At 41.2% G+C, this 23,633-nt stretch overlaps 1 protein-coding gene across 1 annotated transcript in view; it reads left to right on the forward strand.

Moving 5' to 3' along the window:
- glcci1a (glucocorticoid induced 1a) overlaps positions 1-11,314 on the forward strand; it is a 42,203-nt gene extending 30,889 nt beyond the window's left edge. Inside the window, exons 4-8 of the mRNA XM_077196483.1 lie at positions 2,923-3,057; positions 3,166-3,315; positions 5,944-6,154; positions 6,308-6,428; positions 7,585-11,314. Of these exons, the coding sequence (XP_077052598.1) occupies positions 2,923-3,057; positions 3,166-3,315; positions 5,944-6,154; positions 6,308-6,428; positions 7,585-7,915 (948 nt within the window). The 3' untranslated portion in view covers positions 7,916-11,314. The remainder of the gene's footprint in view (positions 1-2,922; positions 3,058-3,165; positions 3,316-5,943; positions 6,155-6,307; positions 6,429-7,584) is intronic.
- Positions 11,315-23,633: the final 12,319 nt, after the last annotated feature.

Raw genomic sequence — 23,633 nt, forward strand, 5'->3', positions numbered from 1 at the left:
GCCGTTTTATTCGCAGTTCATTTTGTATGGGCTTTGCCATTTTTTTTCAAACCTGCTACCAGAAGTTATGAGCTGTCAAATATAGTTTAAAACTTTCAACCTGAACTTTTTATAACCATGAACATTTAATAAACATCAAAATGATTTTTACTATGTCAGAATGGGAAATAGAGCTGCAAATTTAGCCTAATTTAAGCTGTCACACAAAAGTTGCTAACCACCAAATGTTGGTTTGTAATTATTAATTAACTTATATTTCCCATAAATTAAAGACGGATGTTTGTTTGATCGTTTTCTTACAATTCCTTGGGTGACAGGCTTGAATGATTGAGCTTGATTAACGCAGTCGAAACTACAAATTGCATAAACATTTAGAAATGGAATGAGAACATTTACTTCCTGTCATGCAGTAGAAAACGTCCAAATAATGCTATCTTGTGGTTGTCACAATTCTGAGGAATGTAGGAGTTGCATTTTTTTTGTAATCAAGGGGAAACACTTGGTAACACTTTACAATAAGGTTCATTAGTTAACAGTAGTTAATGTATTAACTAACATGAACTAACAAAGAGCAATCCATTTGTTACAGTATTTATTAATCTTTGACAACATTAGTTAATTCAAATACAGCTATATGTTGTTTGTTCATGTTAGTTCACAGTGCATTTACTAATGTTAACAAACACAACCTTTGATTTTAATAACGTATTAGTAAATGTTGAAATTAATATTAACTAAGATTAATAAGTGCTGAAGAGTTATTGTTCATTCTTAGTTCATGTTAGCTAAGGTAGTTAACTAATGCAGTTAGTTAACTAATATATACATACAGTTGAGACCTCTGCTGTGTTATACATTGGATACATGTTTTTTTTTTTAATCTAGCTAGTTTTCATGCTAACTAAATTTTATGTTAAAAAAATATATGCATAAAAACATATTTAATGGGTATCACAACAAAAAGCATGAGATTTGTACATCTAATACTTATATTTTTGAGACATCAAATTTTGTGGTATATTCAGCCTTGTCTTTTCTTTCTTTTCTAAATTCTTATGTGAATCTGTCATTTTGGCCGCTTGCACACAATTCCTGCTGTATTTCCAGCCACAGGATTGTGTCCATATTCATGAACACACAAGTAATAGAGGCTTCTTAGGAGTTCATCACAGCGAGCTCATTCTGCAAGGCCTGAATAATCTCACTGTTTCCCATTTGGGAGATTTTCCAAGAAAGGGTTGTTTAGCCTTCTTTCCTTCCCTGCATATGGAAAGTTCATGTCCTCATTATCCACATTTTTATCCAGGTTCATTTCAAGTGCTTTCACTTAGTGGCTTATAACCCCTTACACCTCTTAAGTGGATTTAGGTTGTGTATATTGACATACTTAGCAGGGTTTTATAAGAGAGGACACATTCAGGATTTCCCCTTGTTACAAACTGAACTGTGTAATTTCAGGTAATGCAATGCCCAGCACCTTTAGAAAACATTTTTCACTATAATTTTCAAACAGCATTCTCGCTGCCTTTTTGAATTAGATGAAGTATATGTCATTTGCAATAAATTTTCATGTCTTTTCTAGATTGACATCTCTAATGTAGAACAAACAGAGGTGGATGGAAATGCTGCCTCTTGTTGAGGTGTGGTACCGACTGTAGTTTAAATTCAGCACAAAACGGAAATTACAATAGTTTTTTCTTCCCTGTTGTGACATATATCCAAGTGAAACGGCTTTTCGAACAAGAGTAAATGTAGGGCGGTGTGTGTCCATTGGGAATTGTTTAAATCGTTGTGGTTTGCTATGGCTGTGTTCTCATGTGATTGACTGGTTGTCCCGCCCTCAAGCCGGTAAACACATCATCAGAGAAGAGAATGTTGTTGCAAGAGGGAAGTTCATTTGATTTAAAGATTACAAGAGCACATGAGTAAAAAAAAAAGAAATGCATGGATAAATAATTAATAATATGTACTGCAATTTTCCATAAATAGAATTGTCAATTTTGATTTCATGGCGACTTTAATATACTGTAACATTATCAAGACAAACATCCATGTACAGAAAGCCAATTGTCTTTTCAGTAGGAATGCACAAGTCTAGACTTGTTCTGTTGTCTCAGGACATATAGAAAATAAAAGCTGTAATTTACTGCATGTAAATCTCAAAAGTAAACTATGAGTGATCATGCCAGTTTGAGAAGGCGGAGCGGGTCACATTGAGACCTGGGCCGTGGGGGTTAAGTGTGTCAATATCCAATTTTTGTTGTAGATTCATTATTTACATTATTTAAATTGTATTAATTTAGTAGATGCTTCCATCCAAAGTAACTAATGAGTAATATAACAAGCAATGGACTTTAAGGAGGCAATAACACAAGATGTGAAATCCCTACAAAATGTCAGACATTGTTCAGAATAGTATCAGCTAGAACAGGGAGGCATTAAGAAATGGTAAAACCATATAATATGTAGCATCCAGTTAAAGTTTCACAAAAGAGATGGGGTTTCAGTTTTATCTTGAATATTGTCTACAATATGATTATCAATTATTTGTTGTTGTTGTTCTTCCTACTACGTGTAGCAATTCTTAATAGACCAGGAAATAAATTTGCCTTTTTTGTGTGTGTGTTTTGGTAAAGGATTTAAAGGGTGAGCCTTGTCACATAGCTGCCTGTTTTGTATTGACCTCTTGTGGCCATGCTGAGTTACAACAAGCACTCAGGCCAATTTAAGGTATTTTATCGTAGCCATAGCCTTATGGGCAGCACTCTCACATTTAGCAAAGCTGCGCCTCAGGCGGCCAGAGTTCGAGTCCCAGCTTTTATTTTATTTTATTTATTTTTTATTTACCAGCCTTGTAGATGATAAAATAACTTTGTTGTCTCCTCTGTCCTTATAATTTATTTATTTTTCTGTGACTTTCAGATTGCTAAGCTCAGGCTCCAGCTGCAGCGCAGTAAACAGGGCGGAGGCCGGCAGTGTAAGGACAATAAAGAGCGTCTATCCCCCCTCCACTGCTGTACCAGCACCACCACCATCAGCACAGCCAGCCAAGCTCCGGTCCGCACACGCTCACACACATACTGAAATATCAGTGTATTTAGTAAATACATCCAGCAATTTCTGAATAGTTTGTGAAATGCACATTTGTACCATCTCACTGTACAGTCGTCCATGTCGAAGTCAGCACAGATGCCACTGTCCAACATCACAGTGCCAAAGCCCTCAATCTCCAGGGTTCCCAGCAGCATGGAAGGCATCAACCATGAGCTGGAGAAAGTCTTCATCAAAGACAACGGAGAGAAAGAGGAGCTAAAGGTACACACACACTCCTGAAGCCATACTCACGAAGTACAAATGTTTAGCATGAATAAAAATGCATGTCATTGAGTACCATCAAATAGTGCGAATATATTGTTCTACAGTATACAGTAGCTGTAAAATGTATTTTTTAGGGCTGTCAATCGATTAAAATTTTTAATCTAATTAATTACATACTCTGTAATTAATTAATCTAAATTAATCGCATACACAATCTTACAATGTTTACATGGTACAATTTCTGGTAAGCTACGTTTTTATTATTATTGCTTGACACAAATTTCACGATTTCAATTTAATTTAATTATTGTGATTTGATGCAATATTGACTCATTTGGATAAATATTAGGTACACAAGATAGGCATTCATTTTTCTCAAGAAAAAAAAAATCTCACCCAATGCTGTAAAAATACAGAGAGCCATATCAGCTGGTAGTATTTAAGGTTAACAATAGCTCAAATTAAATATAATGCGTGTTTGTTACAAATAACAACTTTGATATAAGTAAAAATATAATACATACGTAATATAGTAGTAGGCTGCATAAATTTTGAAAAATACTCTCTATAGCTCTTTTTTTATAGCCAACTAAATGACAATGGCTTTCCTGAGGAAACTTATGGCTAAATGTTATGTGACATAATTGTTCTCCAGCTGTTTTATTGACCTCTTTTCGCGGTTGAAAAACACTGATTGATCGAGGAATATACATTTCGGTAAGTTTTAGACTGCCCTACTGTATCTTTCAACATTGGTCAATCGTGTTTATTTACTATTAGCTAGAGATGATCGGTTCACGTGCCGCTATAGGAATCTGTCATGTCACATTTACAAGCGCCAAAACGGTATTGTTTGATTTTCGTAATAAAATTAACAGAATCTGAGAGCTGAGATTTTTTTAATATCATAAGTAACGTGCTCCGTCTTGTCTGTTTCCGTGTCCTCTCTTTGGTGCGCAATTTTTCTGTGCGTGACAAAATGGTTGTGTGACGTGAGAGCGCGTGAAAAGTTACAACACACACACACACACACACACAAGCGCGCTTTCTCTCAGACACACTCACCAACTCACGCACTCACACTCCTGGATGCTTTGCATTTATGTGGTACTTTAGAGTTTGACGAACTCTGTTTGTTATAAGTAAATGTTCCAAACAATGATCCAAGCAGCGCGTTCTTGTCTCCCTCATTTTTACACGAATGCTAGAACGGCTCCGCAAAGGTCAAAACGGAATGGATTAATCTGCGTTATTTTTTTTAACGCGTTATTTCTTCTCAGATTAATTAATCGAAATTAACGCGTTATTTTGACAGCCCTAGTATTTTTGTCTAAAAACAATTTAAAGTAATTAATTGCATATCTTGATCATAACCAACATACAATATCATTCAAAATCCAGTTTGGGGGCTGTACGTTTTTTTTTTTTATGTTTTGAAAGAAGTCGCACACCAAGGCAACATTTATTTTAACCTAAATACAGTGAAAAAACTATTTTAAAAATAGTATTACAATTTTAAATGACCGTTATCTGAGAGCTACTAAAGCTGCATTATTCTGGATCAATTGAGAATCATGAGTTCACAATTCTCCCATGATTCTAAATGGACAACTAAACAATAACATGTAGCCTAATTTTCTAGAGGTAATAACAAAGTGTTAATTGCTGCAGTCTTTAAAAAAAAAAATTAATTCATTTGAATGATATTTTCTTTTTTAATCGAATTGAATTAATGATTCAAGAACTCACTCTTACATACTTGTTTCATTACTGGATGAATCAGCGTTATTGAACAAATCTCTTGAATTTAATGATTCAATGACACAAACTTTTTTGTTGTTTTACTGGTGTAACAATGTAATTTATACAATCTTTATTTTAAGCTTAATGTTTTGCTCTCTTTTGATAATAACTAACATAGACATCAGTGTTTATAACCGAACTATAAACTTTTATTCCAGTACTCCTGTGATACAGTCATTTGAATTATTGTAAGTCAGAAATAATGATAGTGTGTAGTTGAAAAGACTGTTGTGAAGCTGTTTCATCAAGTCTTCAGTGTCACATGAGCTACAGAAATCATTCTAATATGCTGATTTGGTGCTCAAGAAGCAGTTCATATTATTATCAATTTTGAAAACCGTTATGCTGGTTAATATTTTTGCAGAAACTGTGATAATTTCTTTCAGGATTCTTTGATGAGTAGAAAGTAAAAAATATATATATAATATGAAATTTAAATATTTTGTAACATTATAAATGTCTTTAGAGTCACAAAAGAATATCAAAAGAATATACTTGCTGAATAAAAGTACTTTTATTTCTAAAAACACTTTATAATAAGTTATTTCATTTGTTATTTTTAATTACCTACATTAGTTAAGATGAAATAACAATGAATAATACTTCTGTTCTATTCTACTTTATTAATCTTAGTTAATGTTATTTTCTACCTTTACTGATACATTTATTAAAATCAAATATAATATCTGTTAACATTAGTTAATGCACCATGAACTAATGTTAACAAATGGGGCAGATCTGCTCTATTTTCTTCTACTGTTGTACAGTAGAATGATCACAGAGCACAATTGTTAAAATAGTCTCTCTTCGACTGCCACTCAGGCGCTGGAGGTTCCTGATGGACGGAGGGCTCCGTTTCCTCCCCAGCAGCGCAGCAGCAGTAGTCGTGGTATAGACACTCAGACACCATCAGTGCCTGGGCGCTCCAGCAGCTCCTCTAGCCTGTCGCCCTGCCCCTCACCCGCATGCCCACCCCGCTCACATGATGGCAGCCCATACTCCACTGACGAGATGCTGGACGACAGAGACAAAGGTCAAACCTACACACTTGTGATCGAGCCAGATTGTTGGTCAAGGAGCTATATCAAGTTCATATGATATTTGATAGTTTGCTGTATTATATCATGAGAGTTGAACAGATTCTCAGCTCCGATAGTAATTTGATATTTGTCATTTCTTCCTGTAGACAGCGGCAGCAGTTCTCCTCTGCCTAAGTTCACCTCGTCTCCAAAACCCAACAACAGCTACATGTTCAAACGGGAGCCTCCGGAGGGCTGTGAAAAGATCAAAGTGTTTGAGGAAATGACGTGAGTAGAGGGTTTTTTTCTGTAGTGAGCCTAAAATAGCATACCAGCATGCAGTATGTATAATGTACACAGTATGCAAATGTTCATTATGCATGAAATTCTCTGTTGACCTACAACATTTGCTAAAATATTCAGTATCCAACCAGAGTATAATACATGGTGTCTTACAATACAATGCGTTCATTTTGATCATCCATTTTAAGAGTGATGAATAAACCAGACTATCAAACATCATCTCTTTCCGTAATGTAAAATTTCAGGAAATTAGATTTAAAATACAAAACATTAATGCATGAGTTTATTTATTTCTGAAATTTAATTAAATTACTAATTATTAAATATGCTAATGTAAAACATCAGTGAAGCATGTTTATCGTTGCATATGGTTTCACAGACTATTTGTTAAGAAATAGCTTGCAGGGCTTTTTTATTGACACTGTCAGGCTAGTTGTTTAGCTTTTTACATGCCCTGCCAACGTAGTTTCAAAATGTGACTTTTGTGGCACTTTTGTAGCTATGTGAACTCACACACAAATAGAAATTGACATAGTTACACTAGTACTTTAGAAAATGAATGGAAAATACAGATTTTTTTTTACAATCTACAAATCAGCCATGATGCAGGAAAAAAAGCACACAGCAATGAAGGACTCGAACACAAAACATCAAAATAATGATCAATGATGGAAAAATAATTTAATTGTGCTGTAAAGCTGCTCTAAAAAAGAAAATAGTGTCAATATTCAGTTGAACTGAGTTCAGTGTTGATTCGGTTCAGTTCTGTGTAAAATTCATCAATTATGAAATTAGTTCAATTCAGCTATAAGCAGAAGACAGTAGTGTCGTTTTTCACTTTGCGTCAGTTCTTTTGATTCCATTCAGTTCAATAACAAAGTTCAATCAGTTATAAAGCAGCTCTGCAGAAATCAGTGATATCATCATCCAAAGCAATTCAGTTTTGTTCTCATCCAATACTGTCAGTGCAGTCAAAACAATAATATTACTGAATATTAACTGTCCCGAACTAAGCAAGCCAAAAAAACTCCTATCAGGTGACAGAAATCGTGAAAAACTAACTTGCATGTGTAGTATTTAGTAGGCGATACTTTAGTATTCCATTTGGAACATTCTCTTGAATCGGTTTCCTCTTTCTCAGGTCCAGACAGTCAGCCACTGTCCCCCTTTTCTCCTGCCCTGACAAAAACAAGGTCAATTTCATCTCCACCGGCTCTGCGTTCTGCCCCGTCAAGCTCCCGGGATCCCTGCTCCAGCACTCCAGCTCCCAGCAGGAGGACAAGGGGAAAGAGGAAACACGGGCCGGCCCCAGCGGGTCATGCCCCCTCGCCCAACACCATCACATGCCCACTCAGGTCTCCACCAGTACGAGCACAGACGACCCCCCTGAAGCGCTGGCCGTCTGTCCATCCCAGCAGCAGGAGGCGCCCTCGGAATCGGCGTCGCAGCCTCAGAACTTTGAAGTCAGCTAAACGCGCGCAGAGCCGGTCTCCGTCGCGCCCCCGCCACACACGTTTCGCCCACCCCAAACTTCCTCTTCTCTCTCTGATGGACCCCACCTTTGTGCTGAATCTTTACTATCTGCATGGCATCGCAACTGTGGCCCGAACGAGAATCGCAAATGTAAATGCAGTCGAAGGGTTCGAATATGTGGCAATGCCACAATTTCGTGTCTGGACAGGAACGGCGTCTGAAGTGCTGGACTGAAGAATGCGTTTTGGGAAAAGGACCTTAGAATATGCAAATCAAAAATTCAAATGGCTTCACTGTTATATTGATAAATGAGTGAGAGTCTCATACGGAAATCTAATTTATTAAATTTGCTTATTGATTAGTTTAATCACATTCCAGATATTCCCGTTTTGCTTTTTTTTGTGTCATATATATATATACGGATGTGGATGCGTTCACAGGTACTTGTCCATCTGATTTGATTCCGCATTCATCTCGAGCAACTGCACAGCTGTTTTCAAACGCAGCTTTGCTTTCGTGTGTGCTTAAAATTTAAGCAAAGTGGCTTTTGTATGAGCACTATAATCAGACAGCGCACAGCGAGGTGTCGCCTTCAAATTCACCACCGATTTATGAGGAGAAAGACGACTGAAGCTTTCAGCAAGGTCTTAATAGTGTCTGGGGCATGCATTTGAAACTGATCGTATGTTTAGCATTAAATTATGTGTCGTGTTCTCTTTCAACATCCACAGTATGAATAAGCTCTCTATCAATATATCTATATATGACAAAATCTATATATAAAGAAAAAAGCTTGTTTGAATTTAAAACCGTGTATCGCTGTTATGTACATAATGGGAAATGAGCTGTACTCCACGGGTTGACGACTATCCAGGTTTCCTACCTTCTGATGATATTGCAGAAAGAGAAAAACAGAATAAGGTTCTTGTTTTCACACTTTGTTGCACAGTGTCCGCCTGCAGCCTTGCTTCAGGTGCATCACTTGCCGTTTAAACTCAGGTAAAAATTCACATTCAGATCCGTCTCATCCTTCTTTGCATTCCATGACATTACATGTTGGGAGGTGCTGTCAGGAGGACGTGGCGGAGAGAATTTGATTGGGTCGGACATACTGTGTGCTAAAACCATTAGACCGATCGTACAACCTTCATGGATCAGACTCACACCCTCACAGTCACTATATGACATATATTATCATTTAGTAAGACAAACGACTGCCCAGATCATAGGTCTGAGATGTAGAAGAATGGTTTCTGTCTATTATAATACCGTTTAAGTGGCATGTTTAAAAAAAAATAAAAATAAAAAGATTTTGATAATAAAATTGGTGGTATATCATAATAAAGCATTTTACATGAATAAAGAGAATACGTTTCCAGAGTAAATTGCATAGTGACGAGATTAAATTACGCCAAAAGAGCAAGAATTTCCTAGTTGGTAAATCTTGTTACTTTACAACTGTTACCATTACACTTTTTATACTTTATTAATGTAACATTACAATATTTGGTCTCATAACATCTTGTAACTTTTACAACTTTATTCTCAAAATCTTCTTACAATTTTAACATGCCCCTAGGACATGCTGCTGATAATTAGTCTAAAATAAAAAGGTGAATCTCACACAGCACACACACAAAATTATGGCTAAAATATACATGTATTACTACTTTAGGACCATTAACTTCTTTTGGCATTGTGACATTTTTTTTAATGACAAAAAAAAAATCATGATCATAATTTTATTAAATTCATCATTTTAATAAAAATAAGCAAAATTTAAAATAATGACAACAAATGCACTAACTAAACAATTTATGAATACTTTTATGAAAATAACTTTTTTTTTTCACATCATTGTGTTGAAAATTTGAAGATAAATGAGCTTAATTCTCAAAAAAATGTCACACTGCAAAATATAATGGACCTAAAACCAATCTTCATTTTATTTCCATTTTTTTCTTTTGATTTTATGGACTAATATGAAATTGACTGATTTCATGAGATTCACCTAAAAGCTTTGCTTTATACAAGCAGGATAGATTTCAGTCATAGAATACCAAGCCTCAAATATTTTAAATCTATGTCTATGCCAAGATGTTTTGTCCACACAAAAAAAACAAAAACATTCAAGAGCAGTCAACATTAGCATGGATGTGTTCACTTATGCTAGGCACTGTGTACGCGTTTATTATTTTCACCGATTGTGAATAATAATCAGCTTTTTGTCCAGGAACAAGTGACAGGCAAGCATGGTTTGTCAGAAAAGGGTTTTCTTGTCTTAAAGCAGAATTTTTTTTATATGAACCAAGGTCAAACAATATTGTATTGTGCGGTTGCAATCAATTGAATCAAATTAATTTATCCATCTCATAAGACCAACCATAGACAGCCCACATAATATTACATAATCAATACAAAAGGCTTTAAAAGTAACAATGCAACCTTTTATGCTGCACCTTATATCAATAGACCAAGTAGTTTATAAAATGATTAAACTCATTTTTGTTAAGTGAAGGGTTTGCAATAATGCAGTTTTGTTTTTAAATGCTTGAATAGTCCATCATTTCATCTCCATTCCATACATGACTAAGGGCAGGTTCACACAGAACGCAGACCAGTTGAACGAAAAACAGCGCAATATCTAGGGACAAGTTTTTTAATAACTTAACTTATTTTAACTTGAGCGTCACGTTTTTAAAATGCTGTGTCATGCAAGAGATGCTGCAAAAGACGTGAGTGCAACGCTTACATTGAACAAAAAAGGAAAAGTAGCGCAGTGGAATGGAAAAAGGCGTTCTGTGTGAACGGCCCCTAAATCTGAAGCCAAATTAGCACAGCCTGTTGATAAAGCCATCGACTGCTATTAAAACCAGCACTGGCAGTTTAAGAGCACATTGCTGACCTGGGAGATGTTTGTAGATCAGGTCAATATGTCAGGCTGACCTTCTGTCTGTTTACACAATGGCAATAAACCATTTTGTTGTTGTGACTGTACAAACCAGATATTTGTGTGGATGGAGGGCATCATATGTTTTGAAGGGGGAAAATATTGACTGAGGACAAAGGAAGAAAGCTGTTTCTATTCAACAACTGTTTTGGAAGCACTTCACCCAAATGGCGATTACTCTTTGCCTATCAACAATTCTAATGTCAAGAAAATGATTTTTAAAGCCTTGTAGCTTTGATTGTTTCCCTGTGTTCTTGCCAAAGTCCTTGGCACAGGCTGCTGAGCTTGCATAAGGTTATACAGTATGCCCGTTGTCTGTATACAAATGACAGAATCAAAAACCACACTTTACACTTTCTTCAACTTTTAGCCTTAAGTGGCTAATTGTTTCTTTATTTCAATAATAGGAATCTTGTGTCTTAATTAAATAAAATAATCAGAATTGAAACCCAGTCTCCTAACTATTTTTCCTTAGAAAGTACGTTTTCATTTTGAAATATCAAAACATGCTTAAAAGGTATAGTTCACCCAAGAAAATTTTCAAAAAAAGGTCTACTGTCAATAGAGTCCTGTTGGTTCCGGAAGAAAGAAAAAAAATCCTTTAATTTTCTACATAGAATATTTGATTTTTAACAATAACTTAACCATTTAAAGAAACCTGTTGTAAGCTATGAGGCTGTTCGATAGTATACTTCTGCAGAAGCCATCAACTTGCTTTATTTCAACAGATTTTTTAAATAATAATTTAATACCGGAATTCCTTGTGAAAAACTTCATTACCCATGATGCTGTAAAGAAAATTCGGCCAATCAGAATTGCGGGGAGCTATAAATGTATTTCCCACTCCAATGAAGCATCATGAAAGATGTAAAAGAGTGAGTCTCCCTCTTAAACTACTTAAGTGTTTTTATATATCTACATATTGTGCAATAAACATACAAAATGTTGTTTCTATACAGATGCTGGTCATATAATTAGAATGTCATCAAAAAGTTGATTTCAGTAATTCCATTCAAAAAGTGAAATTTGGATATTATATTCATTCATTACACACAGACTGATATATTTCAAATGTTTATTTCATTTAATTGTGATGATTAAAACTGGCGTATTGCATCTTCCTCTTCACAATACCCCATAGATTTTCTATAGGGTTAAGGTCAGGCGTGTTTGCTGGCCAATTAAGAACAGGGATACCATGGTCCTTAAACCAGGTACTGGTAGCTTTGGCACTGTGTGCAGGTGCCAAGTCCTGTTGGAAAATTAAATCAGCAGCAGGAAGCATGAAGTGCTCTAAAGCTTCCTGGTAGACGGCTGCGTTGACCTTGGACCTCAGAAAACACAGTGGACCAACACCAGCAGATGACATGGCACCCTAAACCATCACTGACTGTGGAAACTTTACACTGGACTTCAAGCAACGTGGATTCCGTGCCTCTCCTCTCTTCCTCCAGACTCTGGGACCTTGATTTCCAAAGGAAATGCAAAATTTACTTTCATCAGAGAACTTTGGACCACTCAGCAGCAGCCCAGTCATTTTTGTCTTTAGCCCAGACGAGACGTTTCTGACACTGTGTCTTGTTCAAGAATGGCTTGACACAAGGAATGCGACAGCTGAAACCCATGTCTTGCATACGTCTGTGCGTGGTGGTTCTTGAAGCACTGACTCCAGCTGCAGTCCACTCTTTGTGAATCTCCCTCACATTTTTAAATGGGTTTTGTTTCACAATCCTCTCCAGGGTGCGGTTATCCCGCTTGTACACTTTTTTCTAATACATATTTTCCTTCCCTTGACCTCTCTATTAATGTGCTTGGACACAGAGCTCTGTGAACAGCCAGCCTCTTTAGCAATGACCTTTTGTGTCTTGCCCTTCTTGTGCAAGATGACAATGGTCGTCTTTTGGACAGCTGTTAAGTCAGCAGTCTTCCCCATGATTGTGTAGCCTACAGAACTAGACTGAGAGATCATTTAAAGGCCTTTGCAGGTGTTTTGAGTTAATTAGCTGATTAGAGTGTGGCACCAGGTGTCTTCAATGTTGAACCTTTTCACAATATTCAAATTTTCTGAGATACTGATTTTGGGGTTTTCATTAAGACTGGTTCACACGGCAGGATAATTAGGCCGATTTTAGCCCCGATTTAACTCTTCCGACAATCTTAAGGATGCTCCGATTATCGTAAAATAATCTGATCAGATATTCCTGCTGTGTGTGCTGTGTTAAGAGTGCTCTCGTCTGCTCGGAAGGATGTCGGGACCGCTCCAATCTCAAATCGGGGATATCCAACATGTTGGATTATTTGGGCCCGATTTCTCCACGTGTGTGGTGTCCCCCGGGTACAAACGAGCACGCAGTCTGTGGACTGTGGCATGTAGCCAATCAGAAAGCGAGGTGACAAGCGCAGAGGAAGCACCGGGAAACAAAATCAAAACAGCCGGCGGCATGGCGCACCAGAGAGTCCGGTGGACATCGGAGATGGATTCGGGTAACAAACTACAAACTATCGCCACTGCATCCTCTTCTACCGCCATGATTGTTTACTCTGAAGTCACGTTTGATCTCGAGGGATTTTGCGAGATTTTCCGTCTGACCTGGGAATGCTCGGGAGCCAAATCGGTTCATGTGTGATGTTGATTTTGCCGTGTGGCTGCGCACCACACACGGTACGACCAAAACTGTTAGACCCGTGATTTTTTTATCGCCGTGTGTGGGGTCTCTCTCAGGTTTGGAAAATCGGCCGACAATTTTAAAATTGTCCCGTGTCAACCAGGCTTTAGTTGTCAGTTATAATCATCAAATTAAAAGGAATGAATACTTGAAAATATCAGTCTGTGTGTAATGAATGAATATAATTTCCAAATTTCACTTTTTGAATGGAATTACTGAAATAAATCAACTTTTTGATGATATTCTAATTATATGACCAGCACCTATATACATAATCGAAATCTTTAAATCAATAGTTCTATATCTCTCCGTCGTTTTAAATGTGACCAGAACTTCATGTCATTACGAAACCTTACTTTCTTCTGTGAAACACAAAAGGAGAAATTTTGAAGAATGTTCATGCAAATATTTTCCATGCAATGAAAGCATGTTAGTGACCAGAGGCTTTTAAGCACCAAAATTGACAAGAAACGGCAAATGTACAGGTGATTCATATTAATTGTGCACTCTACACTCTTACAAATAAAAAGGGGCTTTTCACAGCAATGGCATTAAAGAACCCTTTTTTTGTGTGTGTGTGTGTGTGTGAAGAACATTTTAATAATCTAAGAAAATATTTTCTACTATAATGAATATGGGCAATAGAAAGGTTTGTGTGATTGAAAGGTTCTATGGATGTTATGGAACCATCAATGCCAATATTCCAAGTTGCTTGAATTAATAAAAAAAATTTGCTCATTATTCACTTTAACTCTTAACTTCAGAAGACTATGAATGTTATTCAAAGTATCAAAGCATGTCACTAAGGCTTGGAGCGACATGAGGGTCAGTAAATAATGACAGAACTTAAATTTTTGGGTTAACTATCCCTTTATGTTTTATAGAGCTCTGAACTGTTTACTGGCCTTGAACGGTAAAACCGTGGGTGTCACATGTCATGGCTTATGAAGAGGGTTGAGGAAGTTCAGCTGTCAGAATTCAGTCTCTATGTACAAGCCCTGAGGGCTTTCAAAGGCACACGTCTCACCTTCTCTACAAGACAAATTATTCACAGCTTCTGGGCCTGTTTGACTTTAGAAGACACTTAAAGACATAACTCTGCATGACAGAAGCTCTTGCTCTCTGCGTGAAGGTCACAGACTGTAATGAGAACAAACTGATCAGATACATTGTTGGGGATTGAATGAGAATTTTACATTATAAGGTTTTGTAAAAGCTTTACTATCATGAACAAAAGTGGACTTCAACTGCAGTCATAGAAAATATAATTAGGGCTAATGTAATGTCAAGGCTGCATTAAATTGATCAAAGTGACAGTAAAGCAGAGGTGTAAAGAGTTCCTGGAAACATACTTGAATAAAAGTACAGTTCTATTTCACAGTTCCACCGACTGAGGTATTCAGTACATGGTGGAATGAGTCGCATCTCACACATCACATCAAGAATTATGTATTAATTCACTCTTTCATGACTGACCGATGACGTGTCAGAAGCTATATCAGTTCTGACTACTCTACAATGTGTCTTTGTCATTCTTGTGGAGAGATCTCACTCTAGGGTGCACAGCTCTTTAGCTTGCCATTTTCTCCCCGCTATAGCAAAACAACATATATTGGATTCGTCATTGGATTTTTATTGGATTTTGAATTATTTTCTGACCCATTGGTTATCCAGGGTCTTCAACACGGTGATCCTGTCCGTGGAATTAAAGAGAGTGTTTGTATTAGAACTTATTGGTTAACCAGGGTTCTTGTTTACAGTGTGTATAACTGTTGCCTTAAGCTTGTTTTGTGCTGTAGTTACACTCACTGGTTAACCGGGGTGTCAGTCATTGCAGGCCGTTACCGTGACAACCATGTAACAATCCTATTATCGCAGTACCGTATTCAGCTCTTCTAATTAACCCATTGGTTGATAAGGGTTCATTTTTCTCAAGGTGTAAGTGTTATGGCTGCCTCATGCTTCACGATTTCAGGTCCTATGGATCTTATGGATGACCATATTCAATGCCATGCCTGTTAGGCATGGAACATCTCAGGGATTCCTTAATTGATCTTTGCCCATAATATAATTTGATGCCTTTGGAGGTCAGGCAACCAAATTTGAACCTGAAGTTCAAAATTCTTCTGCACTAGCCAGAGCCAGGGTTTAGGCTGATAGTAAGACTTCTGCTAGCAAAACTAAAGGCCCTCCAAGGAAGAAACGGACCACCTCTACAACACTATCCCACCAGGTGGTGAAACCATATGATGTTTTATTAACAAAGTTCAGGAGGAGCCAGTTCAGACAATTAACACTAACACGATTGGAGAACATTTAGTTAATCAACGTTAAGAGTTATATATATATATCAGGGACGTGCGGTCAGGGTAGGCAGGGTAGGCAGTGCCTCACCAAAGGAAATGTTGACATTACATTTATTAATTCCAAGAGCTTTATTAATACACCACATTATTAATTGCATTTATTTTATTCCAAATATTCATTTTTGTAACAACATTTTTCAGGAATACACATATAATATACTTCTTTTGCCATTGTTTTCTCCTGAAAATCATTGTTTCATGCAGAAAATTCAAGGCCATGGCCATTGAGGCAGAGGTTAGCAGTGCCTCTTTGGTCCATAGAACGTAGTTTATGTAGATTTGCGCATGCACAGTCAGTTCTCATGCTGTTTTGAATTATCAACATTGAGGCAGAGACCGAGCTTGCTTCATGTCACGTGATCCACTCGCTCAAACTACTTTAGCATCTAGCGGCGCCTAGCGTTGGAAGCCTCCTATGATGAAAAAAGAGCTGTGGTCGCTAACGGGAAACCGTTGTAGACGAAGTCCATGCGTCTATCCCTCTGGACAAAGATGTCAATTACTTTGTTGTAAAAGTCCTCTTTGTTGGGTGTATTTCTCAATTTCATGAGTCTCTCCTTTTCAATGGAAATAAGAGCCAAGGAGGAAAGTCTGTTCTGCTCCATTCACGTCAGAGGCGCCCGCGCCATTGGATGTGCAGTTGCCGCAGCACAGCCCGAGCGAGCCATATGCTCACTGCGCTTAAGTTAGCTGTGCAGCTGCAAATGCGTTTTACATATAGGCTTCAGTAAATCGAGGAAAAGGAGTTTCGTCTACAAATAAAAGTAAGCACCCCCTTTACAACGTAAATTATTCATTTATTTATTATTTTTTAAACCTTTATATTGGCTTGTGTGTGTTGTCTGATGGTGGGATAGGCCTGCTGTGCGCTGACACCAAAATGTTCTCTCTTCCATACCCTGGTGCGCCGTCACCTCTGCCACATTTGTACTGTAGGTATATCTGAGCGATTATGGTGCATTTCGTAAGGGTTAAAAATGCTGTTTTGTAGTTATGCTCTCAAACGCTGCGCTAAAACCACGCCAACTCGTGGTAAAGCTGCCGTTGCCACACTCAACTGTCACCCGCTACAGCCGGAATGGATGCTCCTAGCAGCTTATTAGGTTAATTAACGTTATAACATAAGCACACAAACTTACACTCATTGGCGGGCACGCACTGCCGATGATGGCACCAGCTGTCTGCACGACGGGAGGATGAAGGCGAGGCGGGAGATAGTCGGTTCGGCCCCACTCACCAGTAACAGCGGATTATCAGTGAATCCCAGTTGTCTCCGACGAAAGTTTATAAAACTATCCTGTGTAATAATAATTACTACAGAGGCGGGTTTTGGTGGTGATCCTCAGCTCTCCATCAAGGTGGCTCTTCACAAAATGAATCCACCTCTTCTTGATGTGATCATTTTTAGGAAATTTAAATAAGGACACCGATCTGTTTTGTACATGATAGCATCCAGGTATGCATTTCTGTGATGAAGACATAACTAGCAAACTGTACGCTGTAGTAACTATAATAGTACTGACAGTAACTCGCGATTAAGCGCCAAACTGATGCGAATGTGCTCTATTTATATTGTTAGTGGAGCGGCCATTCTCAGTGGCTCTAGTGCGTCATCAAGTAGGGGCGTGTCCAGGAGCTCAGTGCGTCATCGAGCCCTGTTTTAGACCCGCCCAAAAAATCCGGAAAATAGCAATGGTGAAAAACTGTTTATCGGTCTAACTCCAAAATTCAGTACTTCACAGTTCACAGTCTTTGTAATATGTTTTAGCAATACATTTCTAACATTAATAATGTGTTTAGAATTTTTTTTTTAATTGCGTTTACAGGGAATTTAAAGCTGTACTGCTGACACAATGTTTTCTGACTGTAGTGTAGCTTATTCAAATCCTGGTGCGCCATCACCAGAGTGACCAGACCAATAGTGTGTTTGTGGCTGTCTGTGCGCGTTTGCGCATTTTGAAGGAGTGACTAGGCTGCTTGTCGGTTTGCTGACAACGCGCCGCCTCCCTCTCTTACTGTGTCCCACACAAAACATTTGTTTGTTGTATAAGTCATAAGATAGATGTGTCCATTAATTTGATTATTAGATTTGATTGTGCATTAGCCTCACATATGACTGACTTTGCTGTATGCAGGCAGCGATGTGATGATGCCTGAAATGAACTTGGGTTGCTATATTAACTGAATGAATATGAACATATATGCCACATTGATAGGTCACAGCCTACCCATGACAAGATTTCACCGCACGATACATATATATATATATATATATATATATATATATATATATATATATACACAGCAGTCTTACCTCTGTTTGTTGACAGTTTATCAGCATCCCTCCACCACCCCTTCTCCACACTTCTAGTTCTAATCACTTCTATATACAGGGGGAGTACTCTGGGAAATGAGGGGATCCGTATCTACCTCCTCTTTACCCTGGTTGGAACCAGCAACTAAATGTTCCAGGGAGGAACTGGACACGTTGTCTCTATCAACATCGGATTCGTTAATTGCTCATGAGCAGGATAATTTTACACCTTCGGAGGACACTTCATCTTTGCTTTCTCAGACTCAACACTCTCTAAGTGATGAGAGCTCAGGTCTTCAAGGTGCTGGGTCTTCAGTAGTGTTCTCACTGCAGGACACAAGATGGCCCTTGCTAGATACCTAGCTATCCTGACTTTACCAAAGTGGTCTTCTCTGCCTTTCGTTTGGCTCCGTCATCCAGGCACATTAGTGGCAATGGCTGAAGCCCAGGAGAAGGGGCTCAGTAGCATGCCTCCTGTAGATCCATGTACAGTATCTCTTCCCTAGTTGTATCTCCAGATGAAGCCCTGAAACAGGAGCTCCGGACCCAGAATGCAGGCATATGGATTACTTATAGGTTCATATTTATAACACTGTGTCAGGGTTGAGTCGTGTGGGGAATTCAACGGCTCATCTGCTGCTGGCACTACATTCTACCATGTCTAGGACAGCATCAGAGAATATTGCATCAGAACTTGATGCTTCTCTACAGGCCTTGGGATCGGTTGCCTTCTCCAGTGGAAAGGCTCTTGGGCTTATTGCGTAGGCCAGGCGACAAGTGTGGCTAGCTGAGTCAAAGCTTCCAGAGGCATGCCATAACAACCTTCATCAGCTACCTCTAGTGCCTGGTCAGGTTTTCGGTCCAGCTGCTCAGGAGGCTCTCAAACGCAGAGCATGGGCTGTAGAATCCCAATCTTAAAATATTGGGCGTAGTGTGAACTACCCTGTACTGACTCCACAGCAGAACCTTATTTCCCCATGAGCAACATGTTACTGGATCAACATCTTTGAACAATATCCAATTAACCAAGTTTATAGTTTATGTCAACTTTAGTCTAACAACCAGGATTAGGTGCTTCTACAACAGTGTAATTCATCTATCATTTCTCTCTGATTTTAGGGATAACTTATGGGTAGGGTTAGGTTTAGGGGTAGGGATATGGCTACATTTTTTAACAGGAATGTTGTTCCAGGGTCAACAAAATAAGTTGACCAACGAAGGCATCTAACCAGGATGTGCAAAATCAAAGAACCAGAGATCATGGAAACGCTTCACACCGTCACTTGGGATTCAAGGTCTTGACAGTGGATTCTTGACAGACTCGAGAAGACCCCAGTGAGCACCCAGATTCGTCCTAAGGTGATCCAGAACCCTCGCCAGGCCCCTTGCGATATCGGTAGAGATCCAAAACCTGTTGGAGAAGGGTGCGATGTAGCCAATAGACCCCCACATCCACCCTGGGGGATTCCCGTCAAAATAAATTCTTGTCTAGAAGAAACATGGGAGCTTCTGGCCCATTCTGGACCTCAGACGCTTAAACAAGAGCCTCAAGCGTCTTACTTTCCACAATAGATTGCAGATGTCTAACATGCAATCGAACCTGGAATTTAGTTCACCTTGAGTCCACCCCAAGAGTACTTCTATTTTGGGCAAACAAACACTTCCTGTCAGTCAGGGAAGCACACATTCCCGGTTGCAGCAAGTGTCACAGAATCACTTTCCCATTCAAGGCCGAACCCAGGGGAATGGTGTCTGTATAGGAAGGTTGTGCAGTCAGTCTAGAGGATTTACATAACAGCAGCCATGGATCTCTTTGCCAGCATGGCAACAACACATTGCATGTTGTGGTTCGTAGTGCAAGAAGATCAATGGCCCACAAATGACCAGACCTCCTTCTCTATGCTTTCCCCCATTATGATTTTCTGATCATCCATCCTTAGGCGGCTACAGCAGAAGCCTCACAGACTTATTCTAGTGGCCCCCTGTTGGGGATTGATGCCTTGGTTCAGCCTCCTATTAACACTTATCCCAGTATGTGGAAACTATTTGTTTTATGGTGCACAGATTGGACTCTCAGCCAAGTTGATTGTCCTATCAGCGTAGTGTTGGACTTTCTGCAGTAATTACTGTATTGGTCACTGGACGTTGTCTTGCCACTCTTAAGTTGTTTGTGGCAGCCCTGGCAGCCCATCATTATCCTATGGGGCAGGTGTCAATTGGTGCAAATAGGCTAGTGGTGGCTTTTCTTAAAGGAGCCTTTCACCCATGGGAACATTAATCTTTATTGAAAGTCGGTCATATATGTTGTCGTAATGTAACATAAATTTCGAATTTGGTGCCTTCTTGACCAAGGAAAGACAGACGTTAGGGCTTTTTTTTACGAAGCTCCGTAACGTCTGACTACCGAAGGGGTGCGGAGGAACTCTACAGGGTTTGCCTGAGTGCGGAACTCGACTGGAGCAAAGAAGCGCACGTATCCGCTCCATGTGGAGGGGAGTGGTGCAGCAAGCCGACACTAGAGTGTGAACTTCGGTGTTACCGGCTGGATGAAGCGAGCACACAGGAAGAAACCGGCTCAACACGTAAGCTATAAAACCTAGCGAACGTGTTAGGTGTCGCCCAGCCCGCAGCTCTACAGATGTCTGTCAGCGAGGCGCCGTGTGCCAGTGCCAAAGAAGAAGCGACACCCCTAGTGGAGTGGGCTCTCAACCCGGAAGGGAGTGGTGGGAACCTTGGGCACGTGTCCGGGCCGGGGTCTCAGGATTACGTGAGAGTTAGCCGGGCCGAATTCCAGGCACGATTCGTCGACCGAAAATGCATGCAGGTCCCCTACCCTCTTGTTAGAGGCCAATGCAACCAGGAGAACTGTTTTACAGGACAGAATTTTTAACCCTGCTGACTGCAAAGGCTCAAAGGGTGGTCTCTGAAGTGCCGAAAGGACCAGAGACAAATCCCAAGAGGGTATAGTGAGTGGGCGAGGAGGATTTAGTCTCCTGGCCCCCCTGAAGAACCTGACGATCAGGTCGTGCTTTCCTAACGACTTACCTTCAACTGCATCGTGATGTGCGACAATCGCGGCAACATACACTTTAAGGGTGGAGGGAGACAGCCTTCGCTCCAGCCCATCTTGCAGGAAGGAAAGCACAGCTCTGATCGAGCAAGTTCGGGGGTTCTCCCCATGAGAAGAACACCAGTCAATGAACAGGTTCCACTTCAACGCATAGAGGTGCCTCGTAGAGGAGGCTCTAGCGGAAGTGATGGTGTCAACTACCGCCGGGGGTAGGTCACCTAGAACCTCCGCGTCCCGTCCAGGGACCAGACATGGAGTTTCCAGAGGTCTGGACGCGGGTGCCAAAGGGTGCCCCGTCTCTGAGAGAGCAGGTCCTCTCTCAAAGGAATGGGCCAGGGAGGGGCTGTCGCGAGGAGCACTAGTTCCAGGAACCAGGTCCGTTTGGGCCAATACGGCGCAACTAAAAAGAACTGCTCCTCGTCCTCCCTGACCTTGCACAAGGTCTGTGCAAGAAGGCTCACTGGCGGAAACGCATACTTCCATAGGCCCGGGGGCCAGCTGTGTGCCAGAGCATCCATGCCGAGGGTCCCCTCTGTCAGGAAATAGAACAACTGGCAGTGAGACGTGTCCGGGGCGGCAAACAGATCTACCTGTGCGGTCCCGAAGCACCTGAAAATCAGCTGGACCACCTGGGGATGGAGTCGCCATTCTCCCGGTAGCACCCGCTGTCATGAGAGCTCGTCGTCTGCACGGTTGAGCAGGCCTGGAATATAAACGGCACGAAGCGACCTCAGATGCTTCTGACTCCAAAGGAGGAGATGGCGGGCGAGTTGTGACATGCGGCGGGAGCGTAGACCACCTTGACGGTTGATGTACGTATGATGTTCTAGGAGAACACCTGCCCGCAGGAACGAACATAGCGTCGTCGACGCCAAGCACGCCCTCTTGGGACCCAGAGGTTTCAAAAATTGCTCTTTCGTTGAAAATGTGGGTACCACTGGCCCATGGGTCAGTGGCGGAACAAAAAGAAAGGAAACAAAGGATTCTTTGGCGCCCGGCCCTCCACCAGGGGAAGGAGAGGTGCCTTCACCACCTCCTGAAGAGCAACTTGATCCGTCTCAGGGTCGCCCGTCTCAGGGTCGTTTGCACCTGCGCTTGCCTCCTGGTTTGGCAGTGGCCTGGACGGGCGTGGTCATCTTCCTGCGGCCTGCTCCACGCTGAGGCCTGGATGGTGGCTGCTGCTGAGGCTTAGCGGGAGCGGAGGACACCGCAGGAGGTCGACCTCAGCGACGAGCGGACGGAGGGTCTGCGGCCAGCGAACGGGTGGGAGCAGCAGCGGTCCGCCGAGGCAGGATGTGTCGAATGGCCTCCATCTGCTTCTGGGCGGCCGAGAACTGTTGGGCGAAGCTCTCAACCACGTGTCCGAATAACCCAACCTGGGAAAGAGGGGCATCCAGGAATCGATATTTATTGGTGTCCCTCATATCCGCCAGTTTGAGCCAGAGATGGTGCTCCTGGACCACCAAGGTGGTTATCGCCTGACCCACTGAACGTGCGGTTTCCTTCGTCGCTTGGAGAGCGAGGTCGGTTGCCACACGGAGCTCCCGGAGGAGCTCTGGGTCAGAACCACCCTAGTTCATGTCCATGAGCGCCTGGGCCTGGTGGACCTGCAGAAGCGCCATGGCATGGAGGGCGTAAGCAGCCTGTCCACAGGCTCTGTAAGCCTTCGCCGTGAGACCGGACGAAAACTTACATGCCCTGGAGGAGAGGCGCGGATTGCCCCGCCAGGAGGAAGCGGACGCCGGACACAATTGCATCGCGACGGCACGCTCCACCGGCGGGACATCCACATACCCCTTAGCCGCTACGCCGTCGAGGGTGGTGAGAAGGGAGGAGCCACTAGGACGGCTTCTGGCACTATACGGCGCCGTCCACGTCCTAGTAAGCTCCTCATGCACTTCCGGAAAGAATGGTACCGGGGCGGCGCACTATGAACCAGCACGGCCCGCCCCGAGATTCCAGTCGTCCAATCGAGAAGGTTCGGGACGTGGTGGAGGGTTCCACGCAAGCCCAACCTTCTCGGCGGCCTGGGAAAGCATAGCCGCCCATTCTGGATCTGACTCGGGCAACGCCACACTCCCGGAAGGGGGAAACGCAGCCGAGTCTTCATCTCCAGAGGACTGAAGCTCCCCCTCCGATGCTGCGATCGACATCTGATCGTCAGGTGGGGCCCCATGAGGAGGACCAGCGCGTTCCTTTGGAAGCTCCAACGGCGGCAGCGCTTGAGAGGCGTGAGGGGCCCGCAGAGATTGCCTCGGCGGGGAAGCCCTCACGGTAATCTTCAGATTCCCGCAATGAGAACATGAGCTATTCACAAAAGCTGCCTCAGCGTGCTGAACGCCCAAACACGA

The sequence above is a fragment of the Siphateles boraxobius genome, unplaced genomic scaffold, assembly GCF_051911475.1.
Source record: "Siphateles boraxobius isolate OS27281-9 unplaced genomic scaffold, OSU_SipBor_1 35, whole genome shotgun sequence".
Classification (NCBI taxonomy): domain Eukaryota; kingdom Metazoa; phylum Chordata; class Actinopteri; order Cypriniformes; family Leuciscidae; genus Siphateles; species Siphateles boraxobius.